The sequence below is a fragment of the Typopeltis vanoorti genome, chromosome 3 (genome assembly GCF_054136105.1).
Source record: "Typopeltis vanoorti isolate ZY-2024b chromosome 3, IOZ_Tvanoo_1.0, whole genome shotgun sequence".
Classification (NCBI taxonomy): domain Eukaryota; kingdom Metazoa; phylum Arthropoda; class Arachnida; order Uropygi; family Thelyphonidae; genus Typopeltis; species Typopeltis vanoorti.
In genome coordinates, this window is record NC_143551.1 from 132,145,001 (window position 1) to 132,162,159 (window position 17,159).

Below are 17,159 nucleotides of genomic sequence, written 5' to 3' on the forward strand. Positions count from 1 at the left end.
CGCATTTTAAAAAGTTGAAATATCCCAGATAAATTACCCTTCAATCCGTATAATTTTTAAATAAAATATTAATAATTTATTGACCAAATCTACATATTATAAAAAATCTGTCAATCATGAATCACTGTTAGATAAATTAAAACTTTGTTGAAACTACATTTAGAAAACAAAAGATATAACTGAAAGTGAAAACATTACACTGATTTCATTAAAATTTTAACTGGTCTAAACGTTTCAAATATCTTCTTCCAAATAGGAATAATTTTTATAGCTAGCTAAAGGCCATCAGTCTTGAAGGAAAGAGTATTACATAGAAATAAATTGTTTTCATTGACTGAAAAAAAAAAGATAAAATAAATCCTTTTACTTCTTAGAGCTTATTGATTATTGGTTTCGGTGGCAATTCCAGCTTCACAATCTCACAATAAAATCACATGTAAAATACACTTCCACATTTGTATAATTACGTAATTGAAGCTGAAATTGAGACTAAATATTAATCAATTTCTGTATATCAACTTAATACCTTTTTTTTTTACGTATTTCAGTTAAGATTTAATTTCTCACTTGATGGATTACCAAATCAGGGTTATTTTCTGAACTTATTACTTATGCAGAACGAGTATCACCTTTATCACCTCCCATATCCAACAGTTACACGCACTGTCCAACTATTTGCTAAATTATGATTATAGCTAAACCGCAATAAATAGACATTGCATTTCTCTGTTGTGTGAGTGGTTTACCAAAAGATCAATACATAAATAGTGCCATTTCAGCGAATTGTTTAAATAAGCTTTTAATGCTAAAAGTCAACAACCAAAGAGCACCACACGGCCATTGTCATGGTTACTGAAACACTTCTTTCGCAGAATGTGTACAGATATTTTGTGCTGTTATAAAACTCGTGTAATTAAATTCTCTATTGCAGTGTATCACTAACTATTTATAAAAGTAAAACTGTAAGTCGTGATAATAAACTATGCATCAATGGTGGAAAGCTTTGTGCTTAAATGCTACAAAAACTGCCACTCACTGAACATTAACGTGGTTTCATCGATTTAAATACTACCTTTGAGCATTGAACACAGTTATAAAGTCCCGTGAGGTTTCATCTTGTGAAAGAAACAAGAAAGGTCATTGCCTTAATTGCAGTTTGCTAACTCCTTTTGTAACGGTAGTCATTTGTCACACTGACAATCTTTAAGTTAAACTCGTTTGGAATGTCTGAAGAAAATACTTTCATTGCTCTTTTGCAGCAATAATAAGAAACACACAAGCTATCTTGTAGCAATAATAAAACGACAATTTCATGCCTTAACCTTTTGAATGAGTTCTTTAAGTGTCTTCGCATCCTTACTGGAAGAAAGACGACACAGTTAAGAAAAATATATTATCATCTGATTAAATCTACAAATCTACAAAAATTTTCATATCGATGCGTCCCAAAGATTACTTTATTTCAGTAACACATGGCAAAAGTTTGCGGTACTCTTGGATAATTGCGGGAGCCCTAAAACCAAGCTAATAATTTGTAATTCCTTATTATTAATTTAATAATCAATTAAATTGTAAATTGATTATAAAATTGAATGAAAGCTGAATATAAGTTGTCAAGATGTGAAGTTGTATGGAGAAGGGGAAAACAAGAAAATCGGTAATATTTAACTTATTCAACAACATTTTTATTTAATTGTATGCTTTAAGAGGACCTTTTATGGGAAACAAAAAAAAATCGGATCAACACTGCTCCGACAATGAACGGTTAGGTAGCTATGATCACATAGCTATATGCTTGTTCACGTTTCAAAATTATTTACGGAGTTTCAATGTTGAAAAACATTGCTAAGCAGACACTTGCTTGATAAAGTATTTATTAAATAATTTATTATTCGTGTTTACATATAGGTTCTCAAAATTGCTTCAGTACAATGCACATCGTTTGTTTATGTGCGTTTGTTTGTTTATCGTTTGTTCATAGGCAGTCCTAACATTCGAATGGGTTTAGACACAAAATCCTGGATAGCAGTTTTTATAAATGTCTATAAACAACCAATCCGCAGGCTAAGGGAACGATCATGGCATGAATTTTCACTTCAGGAAGAAAACAAAAACGTACAGGAATTCCATCCTGTTGGAATACAAACTACATCACACCATTCCACAGTGACATGAGGATTCGTTTTTGGAAGTACACGGGAATTCCCAAACTCTAGACCTAATATACCATAACGAATATGCTATATAAAATTGTACAAAGAATTTAAAATTACAATAATATTCTTTCTTAAAAATTATTTTTTTTTTTTAACGTAGAAGGACATCTGTAGTGAATAATATAATATGGATGACGTCCAAAACAAAAAAAAAATCCCAAATGTTTGATCTTGTCTTGTTTGAGAGTTTTGTCTGACCCAACTGACACGCACGTCTCCAGGTGGCTAACCACTGCTCCAAACAGCATGTTTATGAGAACGTCTATTATAATGACCGAACTAATGATTCACAGTGAGGTCGACAACGTTTTAGATTTAATATTAGCAATGTATATAACGCGGTAAACTTTGTGGTTCCTGCACATTTATGTACTACCCTTGTTGTAACCACAACCTACAATGGAATTTAGAATAAGAAAGTAAAACAAATACTTGCATAAAGTGAACATTTTTAGGTATTAATAAATATAGAAACTCACAGAACATAATTCAGTTACTCCGTCCTGCTTTAAAAGCCACACGTATTTTTCCAAAAATCAACCATATTAATATGATCGCATATAATTGAGATATTAAAATACTATGACTAGCCTGTAGCTCGCCAAAATATCACATATTTCGTGTTTTTTTTTCATGCCTATTTTGAAAGATTATTTGTGGCAAAAACATCTTTCCACTCAAGCGCATTCCGATTTTTATAATGGAAGCATCCCTCTCTCATCCGTCTTTTGTTCCAAACAAAACTTGTTTATTATATAGATATAACTCTAATAATAAATTTATTAAATAAAGTAATATATTTAATTTTATAATATATAGTATAATTTATGAAATTATGATATTTTATAATATGCTATCTTGGTTTCACAAAACCAAGTGATTTGTTAGGTGATGTAATCCGGATAATAGCTTTAAACAATTTATGGAAGACCCCTATAATGATTACTTATTTTCATTCTTTGTCTTCTCTTAAAATGTATTACGCAATAAGTCTGTTGCTCACAATGTCATTTTAGAGTTATGTTATGTAACAAGTAAACATTGGGCTGACTGAAGTAGTTCACAGATCAATAAAATCGTTTATTGGTCTAGCCAGACCTATACAATTGGGTAGTCTTTTTCCTTGTTGCTGACGTGACACAAAAATGACTAAAAGCAACGATATTATTGATCCGGTTTAACTAATGGAGAGCTAAATTTATGACCTTTTATTCAGTGCATGAAACAATTTTAAAGAGAAAAGAACCGAAACGATATTTTGAATGGCAGCAAATTTATCGTACTCTGCACAATTCTAAGGCTACATTTTTCATAATAGAGAATATGTCCCCTAATTTTAACTTTCATTTATTCTGTTTAAGAAATACAAAAGGACGAAGAGCCAGAAGTAACAGCTGGAAGTCAATCTAAGTCGCGATCAGGGGCAGTCGAAGAAAACGTCGCTTACGAAAACAGTGACTTATTACAGCTGAATGGCCGTGAGGGAAGAAATGGAAACAATGCAACAGTCGTCGATTTAGACTCTCCTTCAGCAGAGAACCCATCTTCCAGATCAACCCCTTTCATATCTTACAGAGACTTCCCAGGCAAAAGCGGAGGTAAGTGTACAGCACAGTTTGTAAGAGAAGGAAGTTAACATTTAAATTTTTTTATCGGATATACTACATTTGTTTCAAGGAGTCTCCTTCAGGCCATACACGTCGTGACAATTAAAATAACACTCGAAAGTAAACAAAAAAAAAAGTAATTGACTTTACCCAATAATGCATATGTACTGCAGAAGCAAACAAAACTTTTCCATTTCCATTTACAAAAATTAAAAAAAAAAAGAAATTCCATTAAGAAAGATTAAACAAGATATTAAATTATATTTCGGTTTTATATTTTTATTTAAATTTTTCATAACAATGAAACCAAGGTATAATTTTTATTTGTTTTTTTTCCTGTTTAATAAATCATATTAACTTAATACTTTTAATTACAAACTAATATTCTCATATTATTGCTCAAACAGTTAATTAAAGAACAGATAATAAGATTTCAATATGAGGACACCCTTTATCTCCAAGGCTCATAAAATTATACTATCATTCCTTATCTTTAGTGAAATTAAAGATATAAAGATAAATATAATTTATGAGTACAGACTTACCAAAAGGGAGAATATGAAATAACATACGATGTAATTAGAAACGGGGAATTTTTATATGACCACAGGAGGAGGAGGAGGAGAAGATATCCGAACTGTTTTAATAAAACTGGGAAATTAGCCAGGTGCATGAGACTCACCTGAAATTCAATTATAGCTAAAGAATATTAAAAAAAAATCAACAAAATTAGACGTGTAATACCAGAATTCAAAAATAAAAATTAGAATTTAAATTAAAAAAAAAAAGATAATATTCTAAAGAATCACCGTAACTCTCAGGTTCAACAGTACTCTTTGATTGGAAACACCTGGGTTTGAATCCCATCTTGGACGTGAAGAGCTTCTATCAGGGTTTTCTTACTGAAGGTGAGCCTGTTTCATACGGAAGTGGAAGGGTTTTTCCTCCCCCAAACTCAAGTTTTTCATTCCGCAAAACAGATAAGAAGGGCAGAAAAATACGCGCAATTGACAATCGCAACACACCATGTAGAATTCATCAACTTTTCCAAGTATTAATTAGATTTCAAAACAAGCCAAGTTACTTGGCCGTGATAGGCCATTGAGGCGGCTGAATGGCCTGTCACGCAAGGGAAACCTGGAAACGGGATAAATTTATAAATATAAGAAAACGGGGGGGGGGAGAAGAATTGGCTATTTGTAATTAAGGAAAGCAGGAATCCCAGTTATGTCTTGTAATTGGCTTGGTTTCTTCTGTTTTTTTTTTTTTTTTTTTTTTTTTTTGCGAGAAGAAGAACTTTACTACCTCTCTATAAGACTAACTAACTAACTCATCAGCGGTCAAAAACTCTTATAAAGATAAACGAGAGAGGAAAACAGAAGGAAATAGAGATACAATTTAATTTTTTTAATGTGACTCCCCCACAGAAAGTTGTTAACTTATAGTATCTTATATTAGTACCTATTAGTACCGTGGGGCAGGACAAGGGTTAACTAATCGGAAATCCTATTCTACAGAGCACACACACGGAACCTTTTCAAGCAACGTGGCTTCCGATAAGCGAGATGGCAGCATCCCACCGGTGATGAAACTCATCTATCCTCTAAAATGACTTTATGTAAATGAATTAATTTAAATCATGGTTAGAAATAATGAGTATATTTATATGAGCCATACAACTAAAGAAGGCGTTCTGAAGTTATCAACTTGTTATCTGTTGATTTATAATTTTTATATTTTATTTTATTATATTCAATCAAAATATCATAAGATATCAACATCGCGTCCTAGTTTATGAATGTTTAATGAAATTCAAGAAATCCCCGCGCAGAAGGTCACAAACGTTTGCAACTTCCGCTTCTTTCGTTTTAGGGTATTTTTAAAATTTCACAAGAACCCGGTGGTAATACGTTTTCAGATTAGCATCCGATAGTCATTTAACTCAGTTTTGCTACCGATAGCTAGACACATTAGTGAGGTATAAAATATTCAAAAATCATTGATATCAAGAAACGAGCATAAATTTGGGCCTACATTGATGAGAGAAATGTAACCTAACGTATTTTTCAGGCAGTTCTTCAAGGCATAAAAATATAAATAGCACTTTATCGGTAGTATTTTAATATTATTTTAAAGAATAACATAATAAATAATGATTAGTTTCTAATTCTCCTTTCATTTACGATTATTTCACGATCTAACATACGAAAAAAATTATACGCTATCTGGAATATTGATTGAAAATTGATTGATTTTGTACAGAAAATGCTTCAGAACGCCTGGAAGTAAAATATTTTTAATTAAGCATTGTTGTGGCCACAATGACAAATGCTTCGACTTGTTTAACACGTGTAATAAAGATTCGCGGAAAAAAAAGCTTAGTAGAAAGTTTATTAATAACAGTTTGGATCCTCTGAAGTGCGCGAATTTGACGTACATAACATATTGGACAGATTTAAATTGCTATGGTAGCAAAACGTGAGTCATAAATTTACGAAATGGAAAAAAAAAAAAAGAAAGAAAGGAATCTGACTGTATGAAACGAGGCATGCACAAAGAATGCATATCAAAGTAAGAGAAAGTGTAGATGATGAACTAACCTTGGGATTGAGAAAGAACTGGTTCTTGCCTGCTGTTTGTGCTGAGCAGCTAAATAAAAGCCCGAATTAATATGCATTAAAAATTGCTACTGCATTTATTAATACTGATAGGGAACAGTTTATTTCAACATGGAATTCCATTCTAAATCACTGGATTTTCTCGATGCTGGTGGTGCATTAACCTTACGATAATAAGAAGGAATTCTGCTTGCAATTAGGACTGTTTAGAGACGCCTCAAGGGGACGCTCAATGAAAAAAAAAATGAATTTTTAAACTGTAATAATTTGTAGTGAATAAATAGTTGATGAAGAGAATGACGCCCTTTCGAAAAGTATGGATAGAACTCATCAATAGAGCCTAATATACAAATGAATGCTAATTACGTAGAAGGGAGTTATAATAGTCGACGGATAATTGGACTGCAAAATGCCATTTTATTTGCATTCAAAAGATCACGAGAAATAACCTTAGTGAGCTGAAATGTGAAGAAGAAGAAGACCGGGCAAAGAAATCATCTAGAATGTATCTCGCCTGTGCAGGTGATTGGATGGCATATTGCAAGTCTTAGTGTTCGAGATTTTAAAGTTCTCTACTTCTAAAGGTTATTGAATTCAATGCATAAATATTCCATACAGATCCACCCACAAGCAAACAGTAATAGGCCGCCGCTATTTAGAGGCATGCCGAAGAAACCAGGACTGTAGAAGAAAGAAAGAATATCATGTATCGTAGCTGTGTTCTCTGGTCGGTTTGTATTTTGCAGGAATTGAAACCTTTAACACCCCGCTTACGGATTGCAATCTATGGTGCATTAGTATCTTGGGTGGGCCGTGTTAGATAATCCCAGAACCCTAATTTAGATACCAGACATGGAAATTCTTTCAAGCCACTTCTGGTTACAGTAATCAGGGTGGTAGTTTCCCACTTTACGAAGAAAAATCTGCTGCCACCTAAATAAAGACAGTCACAAATATCCATACCACAGTGGGATTTGAACCGCTTGTTGAAGAAAATGGAGAAACTGTCCCTCAATAGGACAGCATGTAAGATTGTGTAACCCACTTTCATTGAGCGAAAGCTCATACGAAGTATAACCGAGAAATGTAAGACGATGCATTTTTATAGAAAGTGCCTAAAAATGTTCACACATCTTACTAAAATCATACTCATGCCATAATTAGAAACCTTGAGTCTAGCGATAGATGGAATAATGTGTGCTCTGTTAAGATGGATTGTGGAGGAGTAAAACTTGGTTGTCCGCACTATTTTCATCTGTTGTTGAAAAGTCTGGATTTGACAACACGCAAATGTAACCACAAGAAGACACATTGGATCCCAGTTGTGTTGTTCACTTGTAAACCATGGAAGGTGTTAGGAATATTTTGTGAGATGCTTTTGTGTGAATTGAACCGTTCATTTTTGTCGACAATGCAATAATCGTATCCTTAATTATGACATTTATATAAAACAACATTATCTGAAATTATAAATTTATGGGAACAACCTTTTTGTTTTCAAACGTTGTCCTTCAAACTTCCAACTCGCAAAGCAACTGGCAACGAAAATTAACCAAGATCTCTATTATGTAACTCTTGGAATTTATTTCTTGTTCCTAAACGCTTAGTAAAATAGTCTGCTTAGAGTCCTTTTTGAAAGTCTGGTTTCTTATTATTATTATCCTTATTAAACCTGGAAAATAATTCACTGAATAAATGTAAACATTAGTGCATTGGGTATGGGGGAGGGGCTGAAAAGTTCTGATAAACACCTTGAACAAAAAGGACTGGTCTGTGCAACAAGGGAAAGACTTTTCTCTCAGAGGATTGCAAATGATGCAGCAGCGTTGTAACAACACTTCGTGGGGAATATGTAGAATAATGTATAAGTTACATGGTTCTACCTCAATTCCTTCATGGTGATTATCACAGCTTTTCAGCACACCCTCGTGGATAGACTATCATGCATTCAAAAAGAAAGACGGAGAAGATAGTCGTTTCTCAAGCGACTATCTTCTCCGTCTTTATTCTAACGTGCAGCTAGACAAAATGTTCGATGAGAATTTAAACTTTGTGTCGTTAAAATATGCGGAATAGAAAATTATGAAACGATTTATCAAATACATCCAAATTAATAGAAAATATGCAATAATAGTAAATATAAACATAAAATGTTCATATTTTTGTATTAGTTTCATCATTATCTCATTCTTTCTTATCAGCTTCTTTAAAAAAATTGCTTCATACCATATTTGGGCGGCGAAGATACGTGCCATAATTAGTATTATATTAGGAAATTCGGTCTGAGTACACATAATTGGAAGAAACTCTTTCTTGTCATCTGTCGGAATTCGTCAATTTTTTGATATATATTATAAGATATCATATCGAAACTTGTATTTGTAAAATGTGGCAGTGCAAATAGTTCTTGGTATAGTTTAGTTTCAATAGCAGGTGAACAGAGAGCTTCATGGTATGACTACCTCACATACTGCTTTGGAATTTTTAAATTTGTGCAGTGGAAATAAAACGTAGAATTAAATCTGATTTGAAGTGATATATACGTATTCATTGGATTCTGGAAATCATTGTTCCCTGCGGTCGCATTTCCATAACTTTTTTAACTTATATATATATATATATATATATATATATATGTATTCACGTACATGAACTTCTCTTTTCAAAATTTCGTTATTCTAATGTCTCTCCAAGCGATTTAGAGACTAATTTTCATCTTCAGAAAAAGTCGTCTTAGCAACGATTAGGCCCAGTTTCGACAGCTTTACAGATAGTAGTTTTACATTGCAAAATTATTTGTTAGTTAAGTAATAACAAGTAAAAAAAATGAACAAAAGCAATTTCAATAAGTTTGTTTTGTTTTCAATGCAAACTAACCTCAATGATGCATTCGCATCACTCAGCTGATATAAAGTAAAGTCATTTCATGGTCAATACAATGGACTTACTAGTAATAAATAATCCGCGGTGCTAACAGGCCCTTTAGGCCTACGATCTGCTAAAGTATCCTTGGCTTTCGGACCCATAATTTGAGAACAAGGTAGTTATTCTTATTTTTAGTACAATGGAAAACATTTACTTTTTTTAGCTGCTCTAATTAAAATTTTCAAATAAAAAAAACATAAACTCTACGTTCTTATTAATGCGCATTACAAATAATTAATTTATGAATTTTTAATTATTTTAGTGTGAAGCTCTGGTTCGGGTAGACAAAATTACAGAGCTATAAGTAACGCCATTGTATTCTTTGGCATGTACCGTCTGCTAACCTCACACTGAAATTAAGCATTTATAAACTGCTAATTATCCTGATGCTGATGAATGAGGACCTTGACATTTACCTTTTATTTTAATGTGGGAATATATGCAGTGATAATTCTCTTTAATGTTGATTTTATTGTATTAGTCAAACAGTTCTCTAACATTCTCAGAAATTTCTGGAAGACTGATTGATATAATTCTGAAGGTTTCTTGTCCATTCCGGGAGTGGGTGGTGAGCTTGTTGTGCCTGAGTAAGACGTTACAGGCTGAATAAGTCATTGATTTGCTGTCGTTCTCTTTCTATTTTCTCTTTCTAAAACAATTCGGTTTAAAATGCCTTAAACACTATGAAAAAAACTTTTTTAAAAAAAAGAAATCCACTTATTTTTTTATTTTATATGAGAGTTGAGTTCAAGCATCAATAGCAAAAGTGTAATGGATTCTAAGATGCGCTATCAACTTTGACAGCGTTGTAAAAACGAGGGCAGCGCCCTCGCTGTGCTCACTAAGCGTGGAAGTTTCCTAATGGGCAGGTTGCCACGTGTTTGTACTAGTTGCCAGCGGCAACGAATTAAATTAAATAGCGTTCGTAAGGAAAAACAGAAAAAAATAGCTGGGCGTGTTGTGTAGCACTCTCTTAAAATGAATATTAATAGATGGACACAGTTCACAATTGGCAGATACGATAAACTCGAATCTCGTGAGGCAATGGCGGTACAGTACAATTGAATTGCTTGATTTTGAGAACACGAAGAATCGACGGTACATTTGGGACCAATATAGAGGATAAAGTGCAGTCTGGGATAGCAACGAACTACATTAGAAGGTGATTGAGTAAGGAAGGACTCAGAAGTTCCGAAGGATACGCACACACACACACACATGCTCGTAGGATTATTTTCATTGATGCTTCAGGTTGTCTAATAAGTCATGAAGAATCAATGCCCCTGGTCTCTGGTCTATTTGCCGCTAGGGACAAATAAAATTCTTATGCCACATAAATAGTTTATTTTTAAACTATTCCTAAAAATAAAGTACAGAAGGGAGACGATATAATAAAAGTTAGAATTACGTAAAAATGACGTTTAATTAACGTTTCTTTTCTTTTTCAAATAACCAGCTACGTTTAAATGAGGTTTTAGATAATTGCACTTAAGATATTCTGAAGCTAGTCCGTAATCATTAAGAATATTTAAAACTAATTTACAGGATAATCATTTTCAGTGGCTGTTCGTGGCTTGAAATTGTGGGGGCGCTGCAACTTTCGAAATATACACACACTGTAAGTACAGTGTATACGTGTTTGGATAAAATATCAAAATTATGGTAAAAATTAAAAAAAAAATTAAACATGAAAAAATACTGTTTATTATCGATAAAATTATACAGTTTGGTATAATTCAAAATTACTTAAAAATAAAATCCATTCCTTTAATTGAAATTAAAGGAATGGATTTACAATTTTTGGACATTACAATTAAATCCTTTAATTGTAACGTCCAAATATTTAAAGAGACGGAGTAAACACGATAAGCACTACGAACACTCTACTACTGGCGCAAACTGCACATAAACAACAATGGAACTGCGCGATAGACAGTGCCGCATTACACTAATAGCTCGCATCTCACTATGACGTGCATATGCTTGCGCGCGTAGCAATATGACACTGTGGTAAACAGTGATGCTAGCGTCCTTTCCCCTCCTAAGTGCTACAAGATGGATTTCTATTATTTTTTATACAACATAAGAGAATTGTAAAGGATTGTTGATGATAAAATTAAATATTACAAGCAAACATAAATAAATGAATAAAGATATTTATATATCCAGAAAAATTGGGGGTGCTGCAGTTCCGCAGTACCTATGAACGAACCGCCCCTGATCATTTTGAAGGTTATACGTACACCAATGATATATTTTAAAATGAAAACATATTGCTGTACATCAATATGTACAGCAATATGTTTCTCAAAATTAAAAATTTTGAGAAACAGCGGATTAATTTTTGTTTACCTTAGCAACTTAATCTAAAATTGCGATTTCTTTTGAACGTATAAAATTAGAACGAATAATTGAAACTAAGTTTCCTTGCTGATGATTCAGCAACAGCCGCAAGCATGCTATTGTACTTGAAAGAAAGAAAGTATACGTCATTTCGTATAGATAAATGACGTCTTAAAAATGACCAAACATTTTTAAGACGTGACCTGTCTCGGAAGGTTTTTAATTCATTAATTAGCTTAACTTGAAGATTTTTCTTATGCTATGAAATGTGTTTTCATACATCATAACTATACAGGGCAAGGACAGTTCTGCTGCAGCTTTCTTAATAGTTATTAAGTGTTAATAGAAATTCTGGCTGCTTTAAAAGTTCTAGAGATATTTCTATAGCACATTGCTTATTTAGACCGCCGTTTCTTAAATATAAAATCAGTACATGGAAGGAAGTTTTGATTTGTGGAGAAACTGATTTAAGAATTGATTATTATTATTATTATTATTATTATATTATTATATTATTATTATATTATTTTATTATATTATATTATTATATTATTATATTATATTATTATGATAATAATAATAATAATAATAATTATTATTATTATTATTATTATTATTATTATTATCAACCACACATTCACGAGAGGTCCAAGAGCCTATCATAGAAGTGTCGAGTGTGGACAAGTGATTAGGAAAAAATAAGGAATCTGTAGATGTGTTTCTGGAACAGTTGCACTTCTTGTTCTAGTTCTTGAGGAATCCATAAGTTTGAAGCTGACTCTGATTGGCCGCTGCTCGTGTTTTGTATATGTTTAGAAGAAAGGAATGGCGGCAGTGGTGGTGAATTCAGTGGAGTACATCCGATAAAAAGTCCTAACTACGAATAGGATATTAGGTGAACTAGAGAAGGTCTTTAATGTTAGAAGAAAGTGTGTGGATAAAAGCATAGAGTACCGCATTAATGAGAGACATATCCAAGGAGAGAGAAACCATCCACCATCACACTTAGTAAATCATCAGAAAGGAAACCTAGGATCCAGTTGCAAGAGACTTAAATCATACCATAAGATGGTATCATAAGGAGCCTTCTAAGCAGACCTATCAAATGCCATTGAAATTCCAAGAGCAACTACATGAGTTTCTCCAAACCTTCCGATGACCAGCGTCCAGGGATGGACAACGTTGGTTAGGAGATCTGTTGTAGAATGAGAGTGGTAAAATCTATATTTGCGATCACTAATTAATTGGTTTTCCTCCTGGTAATAAAGAAGTTGGTTATTGATGAATTTCTCTATTCTTTCTAGAGGATGAGGTGAGGAAGATTTGATAATACTTTCATGAACGACTTTTATCTTCCTTTTTTGGGGGATCGGCTGGTTATAATCCTACTTTCATGCTGTTAGTTAGGTGCAGAGGCATGTGACCCCTTAAATAAACGGCATACGACAGATATTCATTCTTCGGAACACATTTGAGCACCATTAGAGATATATCATCTGGACAAGGAGACTTATTGGTAACCAGCGTACCGAGGATTCTCCTGATGTCTTTCAAGCGAAAGATCAAATGAGACATATACAGGGTGTTCGGGATAAATTTGACAGTTTCGTAAGGAAAAAGAAAATCTTCTTTGTATCTATTAAATTTAATGAATTGACAAAAAAACATTACAGGCAGAGTTAATTACAATACTATCAACAAGATTTACTCAAAATAACCACCATTAGCATCGATCACAGCTTCAATTCTGCTTCGGAACCTCGAACAAGCTGATGCTACAGTCTCCCTGGGAAGGGCCGCAAAAACTGTTTTAATTTTATCCATTAACTGGGCTTTTGTATTACTGGAAGTGCGATTGGTGTCTTTTTCAACTGCGCCCCATACAAAATAATCCATGGGGTTAAGGTCTGGGGAGTTTGGAGGCCAAACATTTGGACTGGTGAAGTCGTAGAAATTTTCAGACAACCATTTTTGACTTTTCCCAGAGGTGTGGCAAGGGGCCGAATCCTGCTGCCATACATACGGCCTACCATTGGCTACCCTTGTTATCCAGGGCTTGACTACAGTTAGCAACTCCACGAACAAAGCCCGAATTCCAATGCCAGGGTTCTTCAACACCTGTTCCTGCAGATTTGCGAGGAATTCTGCTGTACGAACGCAATCAGATCGTCTGCTAGGGATCTTTCTTCTTGCTACATCCTCGTAGTCACCATTGCAAGTCTCTAGTTCATGCCTGATTGTTTTTACTGTATTCAGGGAGCATTGGGCAGCAGTCGTAATATCCTTATTTTGATGGCGGGCACGAATCATCATGATACAAGTTATTCTCTTCCATGATTCAGGTGGGTTCCAGCTATCCATCCTTTCTGACATCTTGTATATGAATGAAGAAGGGTCCAAACTTTTAAATGAAGAGAAGTGTGTGTTAATACATGTAACTTACGGAAAAATATAATTAATTATAAATATGTCAAATTTATCCCGAACACCCTGTAGCAGACTGATCGTGGTATATTAATCTCGCCCAGTGAACGTAATATCGTATTTATCATCTTACACTAATCCTTTTTGCATTTTCTTTTTTAAGTAATAGTCGTTACATAATCTCAATATCGAAAACTTTCTTGTAATGTTGCGTTTTTTGCACTTTTCTTAATATGTTTTTCTATAAGAAAGTACAATGATGGTGTGAAATTATTTTTCTTCTTATGGCAATTCCTGTGTCGCAAACCCATTATACGTTAGTGACGTGATTGATAAAAGTCACAATAATATGATGGAATCCCTACGTGAGATATTCAACATGGAACTTTTTGAAGTCACTTAAATATTGGTTTAGAGCTGGAAAGAAATGTAGGTGGATATGTTTGAAATACATTAAAACATTTTTTGTCTAATTTTAAAATTGTATTTATGGAATAGTGATGGTTAAATATGCTAAATGATGCAAGTGTCTTTTGCATCAAATGCATTTGACCTTATAATTGGCCTTATATGCTGAAATTGCACACGATCAGTTTGCCAAGTTGAACATAAAGGTTGAAGCTCATGCTAATCATTAAATCCTGCTGTAGTTTTATTTAAGACGTTAATCAAATAAAATTAGTCCATTTTTGAAGTGTTACATATTCTTTAATTAAGCACACACACACACACACACACACACACACACACACACACACACACACACACACACACACACACACACACACACACACACACACACACACACACACACACATTCATTAAAAATAAACGAAAAGCATACTGTATTCAATTTTAAACATAGAATGTTTTCCTTGTATAATTGTCTGTCGAGGATCTTTAAAACAAAGTTTTATTTTTCCCATTTCAGTGGGATCATGGAAAGAAGTAGGCATATCCAATTCTGCAGATAATTCCCGAAGTGGGAAAAAGGTAGAAGCAGCCGCGTCTGTGTCAAGAGGAGTGACTCATAGACTAACCACTACCACCACACTTTTTCTTTCTGTGTGGATTCTCTCTGTGTATTGCCGATGAATGAAGATGTGCCAGCAAAAACTGCCAACATTTCACTGAATCACTGAGTGAAAAGCAATAATGTATTACATTTGTCATGACAATTTTGTATATTGTTTATATTGATATAGTTAGTGACTAGCCCTGATGGAAAAAATTCCATTTTAAGTATTTCTTCATGTCTTTTAGTGGATAATTTTATCCTTATCTAACCTGCATTACAACTAACCATCAAATAGTAATGTTCCATAATTTGAGTCTGCTTTTTTTTTATATCGAATGTATCTCTCTTTGTTGTACAACAACCCCTATAACAGCTGCTCACCAGTAGATGTTAATTCTAGTTAGTGAACCAATCGGGTGCATACATAAACATTGATGTTTAGTGCGTATAGTTGAATCATGAATGAATCATATTAATAATCCGAATGTACACTGAACACCAGATGGCAAAGAAGTCGTCATGGTTGAACCAAACCATCCTAATTTATTTACATATTTTGATTTTGTATTTTACAGAATGTATTCCTATTTGCAGATGCACCTGTATACGTATTTTATGGTTTGCTTCTGATTGCAATCGTGCAGTTTATATTCTTTAAATAAATTATTAAAACTGAATAACCACTACTTATTTGCAATCTCTTTGACTTACTATGATTACCTTTTTTTTTAAGTAAAGCTGGATTCAATACCCATTACTTTACACTACTTCATATAGAAATTTCAATACGAATATAAAATTCTATTTGTCTTATTATCATCGGGATCCCAGATGATTTCTGTAGTGCTTATATATTGCCATGTTTACTAAATTCTACCTCATTATATTAAGGAATGCTAACCTTCTTTATATCTCCCTCGTCATGCTGTAACTGCACGTAAAAGGAATGCTTCTTGCACGATTACATGTTACTTGAAACTGTGAAGTAATTTTGTTAATTAAAGTATTCTTCTTGAGTTACCTTCACAAGGTTAAATGCGATAAATGCATTATTAACAAGTTACTAATGTAGAGATAGGATGAGAAAATTATAACTGTGATAATCATAATGTAAGTTCTATCGGGATGGAACTGTTCATCCATAATAACAAATTGTATCCGAAGCACAAATAAATTATTTTAGTTCCATGCACTTTGATATTATTTAACAGTTTAGACAGTCATATAACATCATAACGTGTATTTTGTTAGTCAAATCAAATAATTCATTTTGAACATGCGAATTATTATTTTAACTGATGCTTGAATTATATTTCATTGAAGGTGTTTTTAGATATCCAGTGAAACATGCTTCACGAGCAGCTAATACTGAAAATAGTGGGAAAGTATGATCAAACTGTCCGGAATTCAAACAGGATAGCTGTTTTTGTTCTGTTGATGTCTTTATTCATAAACGAAAGAAAAAAAAAATCACTCGCTTTGTTTTCTAACCTCCTAATTGATGCATTGCTTCAGTACTCAGCAAATTACAATAAACTGGTTGTATTTCAAATGTTTTCCTCTCAGCCGAGAACTTGACCTCTGTTTGTCCTTCTGTGTCTACACGGAAGCATTGGCTGTTGCTAACTCAGACGACTAATGTCAACTCAATGTTCTATTCCACAAGCTTAAAAAAAAAACATTTTTCTCGCTTGACGTTACTTCTTCGCACATTACACACACACACACACACACACACACAACGCATGACCGGTTTGAATGCTAGATTTCAGCAAATGGCTCTTTTGTGGACTTTGGCAAATAAATTAATCCCAGCACGCGCAAACATCACGGGAAATCAAAAAAGAAAACAAGAAGTTGATGAAGGTAAAATATCGCGAAACGGAGATTAAGAAAGATTAACGGAGAGGATAAAGAAAATCACCTTCAACTTCATCGCACACTAACAATTGAACGAATTCATGGTGGCTTCGTAAACCGCACGTGCAGAAGAAAGGAAGTATGGCGC

The 17,159-nt window shown here is 33.5% G+C and overlaps 1 protein-coding gene across 1 annotated transcript in view; it reads left to right on the forward strand.

The window, feature by feature from the left end:
* The window catches only part of LOC150108573 (uncharacterized), a 21,712-nt gene extending 5,417 nt beyond the window's left edge, over window positions 1-16,295 (forward strand). Inside the window, exons 2-3 of the mRNA XM_090416014.1 lie at window positions 3,578-3,814; window positions 15,065-16,295. Coding sequence (XP_090272140.1) covers window positions 3,578-3,814; window positions 15,065-15,228 — 401 coding nt within the window. The 3' untranslated portion in view covers window positions 15,229-16,295. The remainder of the gene's footprint in view (window positions 1-3,577; window positions 3,815-15,064) is intronic.
* The last annotated feature ends 864 nt before the right edge of the window (window positions 16,296-17,159 follow it).